An 18,074-nucleotide genomic window follows, 5' to 3' on the forward strand; every position below is an offset into this window, starting at 1 on the left:
GTAAACAAATGTGGGAAGCTTTAGTCATAAAATAGAAAAAGTTGGGGGGTTTGCTGCATTTGATTATGCCCCTTGAGGTTGCAATAACTCTTTCTTATTCTGACCTTTCTTTTCCTACTTGTTCATGGATATAAACTATTTCTCCATAGAAATTTCCAAAGAAACGATATCTCTTATACTGACAAAAATATATGGGGATGGTACTGTTGGACTGAGAAACTGTGAGTATATTCTCTCCAAATATGAATGCAACGCTGTACTGTTGGACCTCGCTTGGTCCACAAATCTGAAGAGAATAGCTCTGAGAAAAGCCACTGCCCCTCCACATCCTAAACAAGTTCTACTGACTGAAATTCTGCAATTATTTTCAACTTGAAGCTTAATGGGTACTCAGGGTATTGTTAAGTGTCAGGGTGCTTGTCTTGCATGCATGAGGAGGCCTTAGAGTTCTCATGCAAAATAAAGTTTCAGGGACCCTCTTTGAATCAAGTATGTGATGATAGGCTGAAATTATTCTCTATTGTACAAGTGGTGGATACTTACATTCCTCATGGATACAAATGAAATACAGAGTGAAAACTATACCTGAATTAAGAGTATAGTAGACAGATCCATTTTCCCAGGCACTCGTGCACTATTTTACTACATTTATATATGAATTTACTCTCTTTACACATAGTTGAATCGGTTTGTGGTATCATTTTCTTACTGGGTTTTTACTTTTTATATAAATGTAATATCCTGCAGCTTGATCTTTCTATTTCATACCTTATGTATGTAATCCTAACTTTCCTGTACATACATAGAGGATTAACCTATTCCTTTCATCTTCTGCATAATATTCCATTGTGTGGATACCTCATGCTTTATTTCCATAGTATTTTTTAGAGCATTCCCAGTTAGCTTGTGGTGTTCGTGGTTACAATGAACATCCCCATCCATCCATACTTCTTTGTGAACCTAGACAAGTCATTCTGCAGACATGAAATGTTAATTGCCCTCAAAAAAGTTGTGCCACCATACACTGTAGGCTACAGAAAATGACAGCCTTAAAAAGAAACAGAAACAAACTGATATCCTTCCTTGTCCCATATGTTATCTCTCTAGTCAATATATTCCCCAAAGCTGATGAGTTTACATCCAGAAGTAACCTTTTTATCTTCCAGAATTCTCAGCAAAAATCGCCTCACTGAATTACATAAGGATACATCTGAAGGCCTCCTATCCCTTGAATATTTGTAAGTCAGTATGTTCATTACATCATTAATATTTGTAATTATGCATAAAATATATTCAGATTAATCACTGAAATCTCTTCCAGCAATAAATTCTGCAGTTGTGTAAGTCTGTGTCTACCTCAGCTCAATCCTAGCAATAAATACTTACTATTCATTATCAGTTTAATTATATAGGCAGCATATAGATCAGGAACAAACTGTCCTTATTGAGAAAATGGTAATGGAACGTCAGCAACTGCTGATACTCATACAAACATTGTATTAAAAATGCACAGCCTGACCAGTTGCAGGTGGCTCATGCCTATAATCCTATAGCTACTCAGGATGCTAAGATTTGAGGATGGTGGTTCAAAGCCAGCCCAGACTGGAAAGTCCATGAGACTTTTCCTTTATTGGCCCTGTCCTGGGGCTTGAAATCAGGGCCTGAGCAATGTTCCTGGGTTCTTTGTGCTCAAGGCTAGCACTCTACCATTTGAGCCACAGTGCCATTTCTTTTTCTATGTATATGGTACTGAGGAATCAAACCCAGGGCTTTATGAATATGAGGCAAACAGTCTACCACTAGGCCATATCCCCAGCCCTTTTAGACTCTTATGTCCAATTAACTACCAGAAAACCAGAAGTGCCATTGTGGTTCAAGTGGTAGAGTGCTAGTCTTGAGCTGAAGAGCTCAGGGCAAGCTAGGTCTAGCCACATAATCCGCAAAAAATGTAAAGAAAGTGTAAATCCAAAACCAAAGGTTTATGGTTTAAAAATAATTATGTTCTCAATGTTTTATGTCCACAAATTGTTTTTATTCATCCTCATTATCTAATAGATTTAGATTACAATATTGTCCTTTCTTTTCTAGAGATTTGTCCTGCAGTAAGATAGTTTATTGAAAGATGTACATTTGAACCATTGCCTTTTCTGAAGTTTGTGTAAGTTGCAAATAGAACTCCATTATATCACATGTATCTACTGATTTTGAATTAGAATTAAAATTTTGCTAGTGAAAAGTTACTAAAATATATAGGAAACTGTTTTAGACTAGTGAAGATGAGTGTGAGAATCATTACAAGTCAGACAGAATCATTGCCAAGTAGTGGTTCTCAACAATGGACTGTCACCAGGAGACATTTGGCAACTGTGGATATGTTACAGACATCTAGTGGGCAGACAGGTCTAGAGGGATGCTGGTGTCCTACTTGTATTCTATAGTGTACAGGACAAGGCTCCACAGCAAAGAACTCTGCCCCCCCAAATATTAGGGCTGTGGACATACAAAACCTGTTCTCCATTAATGAAGGTCACTTGACACTTCATGTGTCAATATGAATGTGTAAATCATGAGCCAGTATTGTCCACAGGAAGAATTCTCTAAAGCATGGGCAACTAACAGAATTATGTTTCATTGTATGTGAATTAGAAACACCGAGAAATCACAAATGTTCTGAATCTTTGTTCCTTCATTACCTTATATCTTTTTTGTTGTCTGGAATTTTTTTTTTACTTTTTGGAAATCTTGGTTGCCATTTAATCACAGAACTGAGCTTTGAAACATTCCAGGCATGGCATGGAATGCGTTTTTACACCAGATATAAGTGGCATAGAAGATAAGCATGTTAATTAAAACCTTATGTATTGAAAACCTAATATCCTTATTAGTAAGCTAGTTATAGGGACTATAAGAACTATCAAATGCATGTCTTTAGGATCCATTCATTTTGTAAGTATTTTATTGTTATTATTAAGTAGTTGCATACTAAGAGGTTTCAGGTCCATGTCAGGTTCTGAGTACAGTGAAGTGTTGTGAGTCGCACTTGTGTCATTCCTATATCTCTGAAGGAGAAAGCCAGATATTCATGAAAATTTCAACTCAAATACTGTGTTCCTTTTTTTTCTTTTTTGCCAATCCTGGTGCTTGAACTCAGGGCCTGAGCACTATCCCTGGCTTCTTTTTGCTCAAGGCTAGCACTCTACCACTTGAGCCACAGCACCTCAGCATTGGTGACTTGACAGTGAGTAGTTGCTTTGGGGGACTAGGGGATCTCTAATACTCTCCTGCTTTTTTTATTTGTTTCTGCTGTTGTTGAGATTTTTTCAAATTAATCACTTCCATCCCCACCCCTGCCCCTGCCCCCAAGGCTGGGAAAAATCAATCTCTGTGGAAGGCAGAGGTTAAGGTAGAAGTTAAGGTAACCTAGGGACCTTGAAAACACTGGGAGTTTTGCAGGGAAATCTGTCAAGACTATTATTCTTAATCCATGTACATCTCTAACTACTTTTATACCTTTTCGTAGCTTTTTTTTTTTTCTCCTGGTCCTGGGCTCTTTCCCTGAGCCTTTTTGTGCTCAAGGCTAGTGCTCTACCACTTGAGCCACAGCGCCACTTCTGGTTTTTTTCTTTATGTGGTACTGAGGTGAACCCAGGGCTTCATGCATGTAAGGCAAGCACTCTACCACTGAGCCACATTCCCAGTCCCTTGATAGCTTTCTTCTTAGGATATTTTAGGTGATATATATCTTTTCCAATTTAAATGGATCCTAGATATAACTGTTAGGTTATTTCAGGTGATATAAATCTTTGAAATTTCCCACAGCTCATAGAGATAGAAATTTCACTAATTCTGCCTGGGTATTTAGCGCTTACTTCAGGAGGTGCCTCTGGGAGGTCCCAGATCCAGTTGTTGTGGTCACACACATCAATCAGTACAGATCTCAGCTCCAAAAGGCATCATCTCTTTACAGGTTATGAGGCAAATAGCACTATCTATGCTGACTGCCAGGAGGTCAGTCTGTATTTCATAATGAATCACATGAAGAAGCTGAACAAAATCAAATGCACTCAGTAATATTCCTGAGTCATGCCTAAGGCAGGGCTTGGTGAAAAGCCCTGGGTGATGGAAGCAGGAGCTGTGTGGGGAGAAGGAAGATGTGGTTCTTCCTTGGTCAGGGCCCCTGAGCTCATAGAGAACAGTCCCCACAGAGGTAGGCACTTCCTTTACTACTGTGATCTACTTACTACAAGAGCCGGGCAAAACCAGGGCTCATCTCACACTGGGTAGAATACTCCCTTCAGCTTCTTGCCTCCTGCAGAATCCATGGTCTCATCATGGGTGAACTGTCTTTTCCTGTCCCTTGAATTTGGGCTTGCGCATGTGGCTTGGTTTGGTCCATCGGATAAAGTAGATCTGCTGGTACTTGTCCTTTCACACAAAAGCAGATTCCCCTGGGCAGCAACTGCCTCTCGAGGCTGGACCCAGGGAAGAACATGGGTGGAACAGCACCACAGGGGGAGCAGGGGCCATCCAGTTGCTGCTACCTGCAGGGCACATCATCCCAATCTGACTGTTTGTAGCATATCATTGCAGATAAAGCTCAAGTATTTACTTGTATTTTCAGTTTGGGGGCAGTATTCAAGAATGAAAAAGGGGCTGGGAATATGGCCTAGTGGCAAGAGAGCTCGCCTCTTACACATGAAGCCCTGGGTTCGATTCTCCAGCACCACATATACAGAAAATGGCCAGAAGTGGCGCTGTGGCTCAAGTGGCAGAGTGCTAGCCTTGAGCAAAACGAAGCCAGGGACAGCTCAGGCCCTGAATCCAAGCCCCAGGACTGGCCAAAAAAAAGAATGAACAAAGGCCCTCCAGCCGGAAGTACTCTGTCATTTGAGCCTCATCTTTTTGCTGTTCATTTCTTTTTAGATAGGGTCTCTTGCTAATTTTACCCAAGCAAGCTGTGAACAGTGATCGGTTACCGCCAGCTCCTGGGTAGAGGGGATCATAAGCATGTACCACCACAACCACTCTAAATCCTCTGTTTTATCTTCCTTTTTCCTTCCATTCTTTCTCTTCCTCTCCCCTCTTTCCTTTATTTTGTGGTACTGTGATTTTGAATCCAGGGTCTATACCTGCTAGGCAGGTACGGTATTACTGGAGCCACACTTCCATCCCCCTTTTCCCTTCAGTTATTTATTTATTTATTTATTTATTTGTTTGTTTATTTAGGTCTGCCATGATGCTTGAACTCTGGGACTGGGTGCTGTCCTTGAGCTCTTTAGCTCAAGGCTACTGCTCTACTATTTGAGCCACAGTGCCACTACGGGTGTTCTGTGTTGTTTATTGGAGTCTCATGGACTTTTGAGCTGAGATCCTCAGATCTCAGCCTCCTGAGTAGCTAGGAATATAGGCATGAGCACCGGCACCTGGCTCCTTCACTTATTCTTAATGATAGAATCCAGTGCTTTTCTTCTAGCTCGCATAGCCATCTTTCTACTTACCTCTTTCATATAGATGTAAATTATAGATAGCAGTTTAGTCCTATTCAACATACCGAGCTTGTTTCTTGATAGGGGAGTTCCTAAATTTCTGCCTAGGCTGACCTCAAACTGTGATCCTTCCTACCTCTGCTTTCATAGTAATTGGGATCACAAGTTTGGACTACTGTTCCCAGCTATCTAACTCATTTGATGGAGGGACAGTTGCTACAAAGAGAGATATAACAAACAGTGGGTTTAGTGAGAAACATATTGAATTCTCAGGTAAAAATTCAGTTAAGAAGTCCAGGCAGGGCTAGCTTGGTGGCTTTAGTATCAGTGACCCAGCCACTGTGTCATTGCTTCATCTTCCAAGGCCTGGCTCTCATCTACATAAGGTTTTCACAGTGTCAGTAAATCTCTGTCCTTCAGCCCTGCAAAGCCAAGCCTTCCACAATGTGGTGCCAAATCCTGCTCGCAACATTACTGTTTAACAGGCTGCCCTTGCCACCTCTGCTTTGAGTGTCAAGTGCTTCTTGGGGGGAGTGGGATGGGGTGGGTAGGGGGTGTGTGGAGGAGGTGCCAGCAGTGGAAACTAAAGCCTTGCATGTTAGGCTAAGCTGTAGGCTAGTACACTTACAGAGTCTGACAACAGAGTATGCTCAATCTCCCAAGCTTTCTGAAAAGGTCAAACCAGACTTAGCAGGGCTATGGGTTTTTGCAGGGAGGGAGCCTGTTTGGGAATACATCACATCTTTAGATGGCTGGAGAAACAGGAAACATCTTACCACTAATAGTGCCTGGTTGAGGAAGATGATCTCATTAGCTAGGGGAACCTCATTTTTTCATTGACTTACTGAGCTTGCTAGCCTATAGAGTATCAAACCTGCCTGACACCCCATTTTGTCACAATTCCTGTAATTTCTGGACCTCCTGACCCTCATTATTTCCTACTATTTCTTCTTTTTTTTTTTGACAATCCTTTAGCTTGAACTCAAAGCCTGGGTGAGCACTGTTCCTGGCTTTTTTTTAAGTTTTTATTATAAAACTGATGTACAGAGAGGTTACAGTTTCACACGTTAGGCATTGGATACATTTCTTGTACTGTTTGTTACCTTGTCCCTCATACCCCCCTCCCCGCTCCCCCTGTCCCCCCTGAGGTGTTCAGTTCACTTACACCAAACAGTTTTGCAAGTATTGCTTTTGTTGTTGTTTCTCTTATTTTACCCTTTGTCTCTCAATTTTGGTATTCCCTTTGAATTTCCTAATTCTAATACCTGTACACACTGTTTCCCATACACTCAGATAAGATTACAGAGATAGTGTAGATACAATCACAAGAAGGTGATACATGAACATCATCAATAGTAGAAACTACAGATACACATGGGATGTTGAAAGTAGTTACAACTCTGATATAACAATCATTTTCATAAAATGGAGTTCATTTCACTTAGCTTCATCTTATGGGATCATAAGGGTATAGCTATTGGGCTCTTGTGATCCTCTGTTGTGACCTGCCTAAACCTGTGCTAATTACTCCCAATAAGGGAGACCATAGAGTCCATGTTTCTTTGGGTCTGGCTCACTTCACTTAGTATAATTTTTTCCAGGTCCTTCCATTTCCTTACAAATGGGGCAATGTCATTCTTTCTGATAGAGGCATAAAATTCCATTGTGTATATGTACCACATTTTCTTGATCCATTCGTCTATGGAGGGGCATCTGGGTTGGTTCCAGATTCTCGCTATGACAAATTGCGCTGCAATGAACATTGTTGTGCTGGTGGCTTTACTTTGATTTTGTTTGTAGTTTTTTGGATAAATACCCAAAAGTGGGGTGGCTGGGTCATAGGGGAGTTCTACATTTAGCCTTCTGAGGAATCTCCATACTGCTCGCCAGAGTGGCTGAACCAGTTTACATTCCCACCAACAATGAAGTAGGGTTCCCTTTTGGCCACATCCCCTCCAACAACTGTTATTGTTAGTTTTCTTGATATATGACATTCTTACTGGGGTGAGATGGAATCTCAATGTTGTTTTGATTTCCTGGCTTCTTTTTGCTCAAGGCTAGCAGCATTCTACCACTTGAGCCACAGTGCCACTTATGCCCTTTTCTATATATGTGGCACTGAGGAATTGAACCCAGGGATTCATGTATATGAGGCAAGCACTCTACCACTAGGCCATATTCCCAGCCCTGCTCTTTCTTCACTCAAGCTACCGTCATAGGACCACCTGAAAAGCCAAGCCTGATCATGTTTTTGGTGTTCAACCCATCAGTTGTTCATCTTGTGGTTCCTGTGCCTTCACCAGGGCCTGTGGGATAGGCCCATTACCTGTGCAGTCTGTAGCATTTATTCTTTTTATTTCTTGCATGTCAAGCATACCTTGAGGATTTGTGCTTCTGTGCCCTTGTACCTCTACTTTCTAGATGCTTGCCGCTTGTCAACCAAAAAAGCCCTTTATTTCACATCCCTTCTGTAATGTCCACCTCTGGGAGGGCTCCGTGCAGATGCTCCCACCTGTAAGTCTTTGCCCAGTACCTGAATTAGCTAGGTAACTGACACACCTGTAGGCAGTTATCTCCCCCTTTTCTGAGATCACCTCCAATCTTCTTGGCCATATCTCCCACTTTTTCTGATGTAACCCAGCTCAACACAAGTCCCCAATCTGATTCCTTTTCTCTTTCATTCCTTTTCTTTCCTTTTCTCTCTTACTCTCTTCTTCCTTCCCCTCTACCTCCCCAGGCCTTCATCATGTGTGGACTGGCAGTTTGCTCTCCCTCCCCACCCCCCTGCCAATAAACTCTTCTCTGCCTGAACCATGTGGCGAGTTTCCTTCCTGGGTAACCTTATGCCTTCCTCCAAATGCCCCTTACATCGACTCCTTTCTAGGTAACCCAGAGCTGAACCACTCACGGTCCATGGACATTGTCATATCTGATTTGCACTAGTTTCAGTATGGATGGTTGAGTCATCTTCCCAGTCTAGGAGAACCAAGGGACTCTCACCTAGTCAAGTCTTTTCCTCAACACCAGGCACAGTGTCTGGTTTATCATGAAGACTTTGTTCAAGTTCCATCTCTTTTATGGACTCTTGTTAGGAACTCTGATTTCTCTCCTCTGAAAAAGACACATCACGGGCTGGGGATATGGCCTAGTGGCAAGAGAGCTTGCCCCGTATACATGAGGCCCTGGGTTCAACTCCCCAGCACCAGAAGTGGTGCTGTGACTCAAGTGGCAGAGTGCTAGCCTTGAGCAAAAAGAAGCCAGGGACAGTGCTCAGGCCCTGAGTCCAAGTCCCAGGACTGGCCAAAAAAAAAAAAAAAAAAGACACATCTCATAGCCTTTTTATCCCAATCATATTATTGCCTCATGCCATCATCTCATTAAAAACATCTTTTTTTTCTGAAAGTTTTCACTGGAATTTTGAGAATTTTCATTAACACAGAGGGTGTTGGTCTGGGTGACCACCTCTCTTTTTTACTCAGATTTCACTTAAGAGCTGAGTTTTCTAGACTTGGACATACACCATGCTACAGTTAGGACTGGATGTCTTCAGTTTCAATTGTCAATTTTCATTGCATCACATTGAAAGGGAAATGTGTCAAAACATGAACCAAATACTGCCTCTAATCCTGGCACAGTCTTTGGAAAGTCCAGCAATAGAATTGCTTTATTGTGAGCTCCTGTCTTTTTGTCCAATAGTCTTGTTAAGAGAAACACCTGTGTTGCCATTGTAAGAGTATATGCTGGCCTGAGGAATTTAGGTCCTTGTAAAACTGAACAAATGCCGAGTACTGGTTATCAGTAAAGTAATCGCCATCATACTCCCCCTTCAGTATTTTCATCATCACTGGCCACATAGCCACTGCTATCATTTTTGCTGGCAGCACTGCTTGTATGTCTCCATACGCCTGTACCCTACAGCCAGGCAGTGGAATAATTAGGTGGCTTTGGAATCTCAAAACAAAAAGCACCATATGCCTCTATGGATTGTATGTCTAAATGATGCAGAACTGGAATGTCTGGGCTAGGGCTTGCCATCAAGTAATTCAGTTGTACAGCAGGTAGCTCCTGCTGCTTCTTGCGATTACTAGTATTTAGTTTTGTGCTTTAAAATCAGTAAAAAAAATTTTTTTTCCCACTCACCTAAATAACCATATAGGGAAAAACGATTTTTATTATTAGGAGAAAGCTTTGGGAGGCATCAAGAGAACAGGGGTGTTGAGGCCAGCACTGGCTAAGTGGCCATCCAGAGGAGGAACTGACCAGCTGCACATTCTGGGCTCTGTTCCATTCACTGCTCAACTACAGGACCCAGGGAGGCTCATCCGTCCTTCATCTCACCTTCCTGTGAGATGGGAAACATGGGACTGTCCATACCTTCTGGTAGTCAGTAGGTGAATTTTCTGTTCTTGTTTGTTCTGATTTTGTTTACCTCATGAATGTGTTCAACCTTTCCCTTCTAAATGAATTATTAGTTGGCTCTGTGCTTGAGCACGGAGTGGAGAAACCTTACTATCCTCTGAAAATTACCAGTTGGAAGCACACAGTGTGGCTCTGGGGCAGAAGGAGATTCGTGGGGCTGAGAGGAGCTGGAGCCAGCTGGGCAGCTCTCATGGGACCTGCAGTGTGGTCAGGAGAGGCTGGAGCAGTCCATGTGCCTGGGGATGTGGCCTCACCAATATGTTCTCAGCAGTAAGGTCTGAGGAGGGCCATCATAGGAAATCCGTGCCCAATGCATACTGTCCTTTCCCTGATCCTCCCAGCACCTCCCTGCTAGTTGTGCAAGGAAAACAAACCAGTGTGAACTTCTCCAGACTTGATCTGGGTAGCAAAACCATAAAAGACAGGACACACAATCCTTTGTGAGTTTGAGGGCCTGAGCAAAAAGGTAAGACTTGGCTCCAGAGGGTGGTTGTCTCACTGACCAAAATATTCTGGTGACCACGACATCTTGTGAATGAGGCTACAAGTGGACAATGGCCTGGAAACAGGTTAAGCTTTTTGTAAATGACCGGTTCTTCATGAACCAAAACTGGGCCTTGACTTTAAAGATCTAGACAAATTTGCCTGTGACAAGCCTTTCTCCAAGTGGGCAGAGTCAGTTTTTGAAGGCTGAGCTTCAAAGAAGAAAACATCAGCCATGATACATATAGAGGAAGAGACTTGGGGAACCCAAAGCCTGCCTGGATATTTCCCATTAGTGCCAGGCAGCTGCCCCCATGCAGCCCACAAAGCAAAGGCTTTGCTTTGAAGATAAGTCTCAGGGGCCCACATGTGCATCTATTTATAGTGATAACAAATAATGTGGCCCCTTTCTCACCCCCTCCAGTCCCACTATTAGTGTCCTTAGAACTTGTAGAAGAATCTATACCTCTCCTTTTCATTTAATTTCATTAGCCATATTTTATTTCTAGCACAACTTTACAGAAAATAGGCAGATTTTGAGATAAGAAAAAATCCCCATGTTCAGGATATGTTCTCTGGTTCTGCAGAAGCTGATCACACTGTGGAATGCAGGCGGGACGCCACCTTTGGAAGCCACCTACCCCTGAAAGCATGACTGCCACAGTGCAACCCCAGCCACCATCCTGCCCTTCCTGCCTGTGGCCCTGCTATCTGCACATATATGTGTAAGTACCACACATGGAAATGGTTATGAATAGTATACAATTTAATCTGGAAAATTGTATATAAAAATATTACCATATGTTAGAAAATTGGTATGTAATAAGCAATGCTGACAGGCTGAGTATAAAAATGTCGGAGTTATGGGGCAAACAAAGCACCACAACACCCAGGATCGCGGCTCTCCTCACTTTCAGGAGGTGGAGGAGGCGGTGGGGCTGGTGGTGGTGAGGATGGTGGTGGTGGGGCTGGTGGTGGTGAGGATGGTGGTGGTGGGGCTGGTGGTGCTGTGGATGGTGGTAGTGGGGCTGGTGGTGGTGAGGATGGTGGTGGTAGGGCTCGTGGTGGTGATGATGGTGGTGGTGATGATGGTGGTGGAATCTCTATTTTGACTTCACTGGGCCTCCTGGGAAAAGAACAGTGCTAATCTTTGAGTCTTGAAGGAAGCAACCAGACTTTCCCTTGTTACCCCACCCCCAACTTGTTAGCTAGGAATGTTAAATCGCCACCACCCCCCATCCACTTACACTTTTTGCTTCTTATGGAAAATCCCTCCCTCATCAGAAGAGTCCTTGTCATGTAACTTCTGGACCATGTTTTTCTTGCGTGTGGCATTGAGAGGTCTGTACATATCCCTCAGCCAAACTGATTGCCATAAGGAGAAGAAGCCCTCCTAGGAAAGATAAGGAGAAATATTAAGTCTGCATTTGCTTTCCTTTTCTGGCCAGAGAAATGCGTTCTTAACTTGCCTGGCTTGGAGTGTCTGATGAGCATTTCCTTCCAAGAAATCCAAATAAGGTCCTTGGGAGGAAGAGGCAGTAGACAATTAATGAATGAAGCCATTTTCCATGTTTCTCACAATGTACATCTCAGATCTTAGTGAGACAAACACATGTGCTTTGGTTCATAATCACAATGAGCTCTCCTGACCTGGGGCTTGAAAAGAATTCCATGCATGTAGGCAGAGGTTGAAGGAGCTCTACATGCTTGTCCCAAAGGGCTCTACAATGCCCCCAGGGAGACCTTTAGAAATGACTTGGCCTGCAGTACCACTAGGAATGTCAGCCCCACTTATCCTCTGTGGCAAAAATCCCTGCACAGAAAACAACGGCACAACTGTTCTGGACAGAAGCACTTACTCTCTCTAGAGTCTTTCTCTTCAGTCAGCTTTGGACTTAGTTTTCTATGTGTCAGTTGCTGGGAAGAGGGAGAGATACCTCTGTTCTGTTAACTGTTTTCTCTTAGCTGATTTTATACAAGCTGAATTATAGTAGGCACAACTTGTAAAGCTGTGTAGTTTAGAGATTTTCTTCTCTGAAAGGCTGTCATGGTGAATGATTTGTGATATCAATTTAAAGGACATGACTAGCACTTAAAGGTAAGCTACCATTTCTAACTGCAAACTGAACAGGAAAGATCAGTTTGTTGTTCTACAGATTGTAGATGTCTGCATGGCATGTGCTTATTGGTTAAATGTGTCTGCATGCAATAAGCGGAAAGAACCTGAGTGTGGCCCTGCTGAAAGACATTCCCCGTTTCTCTTCCCCATGTCTTTATTATGAAAGCAAATGATAAAGTAGCCTCTAGGCCTCTCTCAGGTAAAATGATGTGAAGTCTATATAAGACAGAGAGTGGGGATGAGAAGGTACCCAGAGGAGGAGTTGCATTTTCTCGTCACTGTACAGGAAGGATCCCTACAGTGCACCTTCCACCAGATCTGCATTGCAATATGCCAGGGTTTCTCATGCTGTCTCCTGAGGCCTACCACTAGCAGGAGCAGACACAGCGGGAACCTCTTAGTCTCCTCCCCTCATTCACTGAGGGACTGGTGACAGACAGGTGTCCATGCTAGTAGTACTGACCACCTCTTTCTCTGCTGGAGAACTACTTTTGCTGGAGCCAGGTAAGACCCCTGGCAAGCAAGAGTTCTCTTGATATTGGGTAGTTCCCTTATTATAAGGCTAAGGGAATAGAAATAGACCAGTTCTAGGTTCCTTCCAATCCTCAGGTGCTTACTCAAAGATTTACAGACTCCCATTTACCTTGAGGACTCTTGACTTCCTTCTGCTGATGTTCTGTGGGAATAAATCTGTTTGGGAAGAAAGCACAATCATGATTATCCACCAACATTACTACTTTCAACTGTTCTTGCCTTTATTTATATCTTATATACTCAGGAGGTATCTTTTCTGACTCCAAGAATTCTACCCTAGTATTAGATCTTTTCCTCTTCCACAGTACCTGGCTGAGGTCTCCTCTGAAGCTAGAATTTAACACATGGCATTCACTAACTTACATATAACGAACAGAAAATTCCCCATGATAACCTGTAAAACAGTAAAGGACATGCCCCTAACCAATTACAGCCTTTACTAGAGACCAAAAGAACACTGTCATTATCAAAGACAAGATTACTGTCTTTATTACATTTATTATGGTCATGAGGCATTCATCTGAAGAGGTCCCAGCCAAAGTAATAAGGACATAAATGGAGCACAAATGTTGGAAAGGAAGGAACAAAACTATATTTTTAGTTGTATATGAAATGATGGATAACCAAAAAGCCTAAGAGAGCCAGGCACCATGTCTCACACCTGTAATCGTAGATACTTGGGAGGCTGGGATTTGAGGATCAAATTTGAAGCCATTCTGGGCAGGAAAGTATGTGAGAGTCTGACATTCCAATTAACCAAAAAAGCCAGATGTAGAAAGAAACAAAGACCCTGAGAATCAACATCTATTATGGGACTAGTAACATGAAAATTCAGTGAAGTGGGTAGAAACAAAATAGGGAGATCCGCACACAATAGCTTTCCTATGTACCCATAAGAATGAGAGATGAAGGAAAGATCCCATTTTTAATAGCAATAAAGGTATACAATCACTTTAGAACAAATATAAGTTATATAAAAAAACTATGAGCTAAAATTCTTAAAATCGTTAGGTACTGGCGGGTTTTACCTGTAAACCTAGCTACTCAGGATGCTGAGATCTGATCATTGTGGTTCTAAGCCAGTACAGACAGGAATGCTCGTGAAACTATTATCTCCCATTAGCCAACAGGAAACCAGAAGTGGCCATGTGATAGAGCTTTAAGTTTGAGGGGAAAAGCTCAGGGACTTCCTAGGCTCTGAGTTCAAAACAAAGAAATTAAAAAAGTATAAACCTAGGGGCCAGGCATGGTGTCACATCTTTAGTAAAAACTATTTGTGAACCTGGTTGGTAGCAACTCAAAGCCTATTACCCTAGCTACTCAAGAGGCTGAGATCTGAGCACCATGATTCAAAGCCAGTCCAGGCAGAAAAGCCCTATAACACTCTTCTCCACAATTAACTACCAGTAGACCTGTGGCTCAAAGTGGTAGAGTGCTCCCTTTGATGGAGAAAGCTCCAAGATGGCACCCAGGTGCTGAGTTCAAGCCACATGGCTGACATAAACAATCGAAGAAAAACAAAAACCTATTTGTGAGGCAGAAATAAAAGGACTGTGGCCCCAAGGCAGTCTAGCTGAATAACATAAGTGAAAAAACTGGGGGCATGGATTAAGTAGTAGGTAGATGCCCAACAAATATGAGGCTCTAAATTCAAACTCCATTACCACAAAAAACATTTAGCAGAAATCTCAATCTACAATTTCAATATAAGTATTTTTTTTCAAATTAATGATCTTAAAAAAAACTCCAACAGGTTCTCTTTTGGAAGAGTATGAAAGAAGAACTATAATATATATATATAAAAGAAGAAGATTGATTACCTTACCTCTACATAATTTAATAAATTGCTAAAAGAAGCATTATGAAACTACTAGGATTAAATTATTAATAGCAAATAGGTACTGGTGCAGGAAAGACAGTTGGATAATTAGAAGAGTTCTATATGGTGTTTTAGATCAGTGAAGGAACCATTTAATAAAAATGATATTATGACAACTGCACATTCTTTTAGAGTGAAAAAGATTATTTACCTCAATCATCCTAAAATATGAATTCCAGGTTGGGAATATGGCTTAGTGGTAGAGTGCTTGTCTTGCATGAATGAAAGCCCTGGCTTTGTTTCCTCAGTAACACATAAACAAAAAAAGCCAGAAGTGGCACAGTGGCTCAAGAGGTTGAGTGCTAGCCTTGAGCAAAAAGAAGCCAGAGACAGTGCTCAGGCCTTGATTTCAAACCCCAGGACTGGCCAATAAAGAAGGAAAGAGAGAGAAAGAGAGAGAGAGAGAGAGAGAGAGAGAGAGAGAGAGAGAGAGAGAGAGAGAGAGAGAGAGAGAGAGAATTTCAGAAAGATTGAAGCTGTAAATAACAAGACAAGCTTAGGAACACATTAGAGCTGACCTTTATTCCATGAGATGACAAAGACTTCTCCATCAAGAGCACATACCATAAACTAAGAGGCAATGCTGGGGGTCAGGCACAGGTGGTGTTGGAAACTAGAAAAATGCACATGTTCTCCCAAGTCCTGGCCCCCTCCACTGGATTGTCGTCTTTTTCTTAGACAACATTCTTTTTTACATTACTTTTTCTATAGTTTGTGATACTTCATATCATATTTTGATGTTTGATATATTTCCTGGTATTATTTTCTCTTAGCAGGCAAAGAGAACGGAGCTAATAAGGACAGCAAATTAGTATTTCTGTCTTTGATTTTGCCACTGGAGCGTTAAGTAACTTAGCAGGCATCCAATTCAACTCTTACTAACAAGAGAACTCACTTCCTCCTGTAGGAGCAGTCATACCTTGTTACCACAGTCTAACAATGATAAATACTGTTCTATCGGGAACACGCTATGCACCTTCAAAGAATTACCTCTGGAGAGTGGGAAAGGGCTTTGGTAATAGAAACAAGATATATTCTGGGAATGGGCATGAATGGTGGTTCTTACCTCAATGAGACAGAATATAATAATCAAAACCATTACTACTACAGTCACAGATATTGCCAAGATGATTTTGTTGTTATAGCCATATCCTGGGACTTCTTCTGTTAGCTAAAAAAAACCAAAAGGATAACTTTGTTAAGTAACAAGGATAATAGGAGGAAGAAAAGTAGTCAAAAACCCCATTCCCCATTCTTCCAGGAGAGGAGCTTGCACATTTTTAAAGGATATTGTTAAATTTAATTCTTAAATTTAATGTGTTCTATGCCTTACTAATGTGCAATTTCCCTATACTTTTTCTGTGTTTTAAGTTTGCTCTGCTCTATAAAGGAGAAAGAGTGGGGAACACTGTCCTGGTCACATGACTGGGGACTGGATTAGTCCCAGGTCTTCCTCCTTCCAGGTGTATCTAAAGGATAGAGGATACACCCCCTTCCAGGTGTATCTAAAAGGAAGCCAGGGCTTGCAGTTGTATATTTGTCCTCACCTCACTTGACTCCTCCTGTTCACCGTGAACTTCAGCGCTCTCATTGATGTAGTTATTGGTTTTCCACTGGTCCATATCCCAGTCAGCTCTTGACACCTTGCTTTCTTGCTGTTCACTGAGAAGCTTCATCAGCAGGCCTGTTCTAGACATTAGCTTGGAACAGAATACCTGTACTTCTGTCGCAGAGCAGTTCATTTTCAGCCTCCGGATAAGATGGGACAGGAGCTTTCTCACATCGTTATTGGGAATGAGGGGTCTCAGCTGCTGGTTTAACTGCATTTCAAAATGATCTACCAAGGATTGAAATTGGGAATGGGTGATTGTGGCCTTGACAGGTGAGTCAGTACCGGAGTTGGAGTTGAAGTATTCCCATTGTGTCTCCTTGCTTCCTACTGGCAACATTAAGTTGAATGCAGTTCCTTTGGATTCTGGTGCAGCAACATTTTCCTGAATTGTGTTTTTAGGGAGGCTTCCTTCTGGTACAGGGGCATTTTGTGCAGGTATATTTCCTATCAAGGCATTTGTTACAATATGGTGTTGTGTAGGTGTTTTGTCTACAGAAAGGTTTGAAAGAGTATAGAATTCTGCAACAGGGTTCTCTTGAGAACTCAACTCTCCCAAAGAAGAAGAGTCCCTTCCTGAAGGGGAATCTATGAGGCTCCTTACTGCAGAAAATGGAGGCCTGTTTTCCAGTATTGGTCTAACACGTGAAGTTTTCCTTCTGAATTTATGACTCAGTTTGGCCTTGGGTATTCTGTGGGCCACAGGAGAGCCAGTCCTATGAAAGCGGTAATTTTTCCACGAATAGATGACTGGATTAGAAGCCTCCATGCTTTTCAGGTTAGAATTGGCCTCTTCTAAAACAAGCATACTGTAGGCTAAGTCATTGTCTTTATTTCTGGCCTCTTGTAGGGTTCTTACAGGGATGGATAAGGAGGCTCTGCCCCCTGAGTCTTGTTTCTGGAAAGAAGAGGCTACTGCCTTATGTTTCTTTATGAATGAGGGCTCTGTGTGCAAGGAGTTTCCCACCAATTTCTTGGGCTCCTGAGCCCCGTGAAGCAGCGCCAGCGTCTGTGTTGGAGGTCTCCCAAGCCTTCTTTTTTTACCAGTATTTTCCACAAGGTGCTGGGAACTCTGTTTCCTCCAGCTGTTATGTTTACTCACTTCTTTGGACTGCCTTTTTTGTATACTTTTTGGTCCCTCTAGGGCTCCGTTGAGCCTTGGCAGTCTCTCTTCTGCGCTCTCCATTTCTTCCCAGATGCTTTCCTGTGGTTCAATACTTTGCACTTTGTGGGGCAAGATTTGACGATTAAATTTAGGACCTAAAAGACTAGGTTGCACGAACAGTGATGCTTTCTCTTTCTTTTTAATTTTATTATATTTTCTGTGCCTTCCTGTACTTAACAGATTTTCTTGCCTATGAGTGTTTAGTTTCATTTTGTAAACAGAGGAGTTTGATGGGTGTATAATTGGGGGAATCTCTGTATTGACTTTTAAATCATTTCTGGAGGTATGTACATTTTGCACACTTGAGAAAAGCAGTTTAATGAATGGTAACTCTGTTGAATGTATATTTTCTATATGTCCCTGTGTGAAATAGGCCAATA

The 18,074-nt window shown here is 42.1% G+C and overlaps 3 protein-coding genes across 3 annotated transcripts in view; 1 reads left to right on the forward strand and 2 right to left on the reverse strand.

Annotated features, from left to right (window-relative positions):
* The window catches only part of LOC125366145 (leucine-rich repeat-containing protein 37A2-like), a 408,609-nt gene that overhangs the window by 311,935 nt on the left and 78,600 nt on the right, over positions 1-18,074 (forward strand). The window lies entirely within an intron of this gene.
* The window catches only part of LOC125366146 (RAD52 motif-containing protein 1-like), a 243,380-nt gene that overhangs the window by 185,075 nt on the left and 40,231 nt on the right, over positions 1-18,074 (reverse strand). The window contains exon 6 of the transcript XR_007213795.1: positions 1,019-1,024. The gene's annotated coding sequence lies outside the window, so the exon portion shown is untranslated. The remainder of the gene's footprint in view (positions 1-1,018; positions 1,025-18,074) is intronic.
* Positions 1-18,074, reverse strand: part of LOC125366284 (leucine-rich repeat-containing protein 37A-like) — a 195,349-nt gene that overhangs the window by 2,292 nt on the left and 174,983 nt on the right. Inside the window, exons 12-17 of the mRNA XM_048366873.1 lie at positions 13,151-13,197; positions 11,858-11,909; positions 11,636-11,781; positions 9,519-9,588; positions 9,306-9,398; positions 2,984-3,059 (exon numbers count right to left, since the gene is read on the reverse strand). Coding sequence (XP_048222830.1) covers positions 2,984-3,059; positions 9,306-9,398; positions 9,519-9,588; positions 11,636-11,781; positions 11,858-11,909; positions 13,151-13,197 — 484 coding nt within the window. The remainder of the gene's footprint in view (positions 1-2,983; positions 3,060-9,305; positions 9,399-9,518; positions 9,589-11,635; positions 11,782-11,857; positions 11,910-13,150; positions 13,198-18,074) is intronic.

Source organism: Perognathus longimembris, chromosome 17 (assembly GCF_023159225.1).
Source record: "Perognathus longimembris pacificus isolate PPM17 chromosome 17, ASM2315922v1, whole genome shotgun sequence".
Lineage (NCBI taxonomy): Eukaryota > Metazoa > Chordata > Mammalia > Rodentia > Heteromyidae > Perognathus > Perognathus longimembris.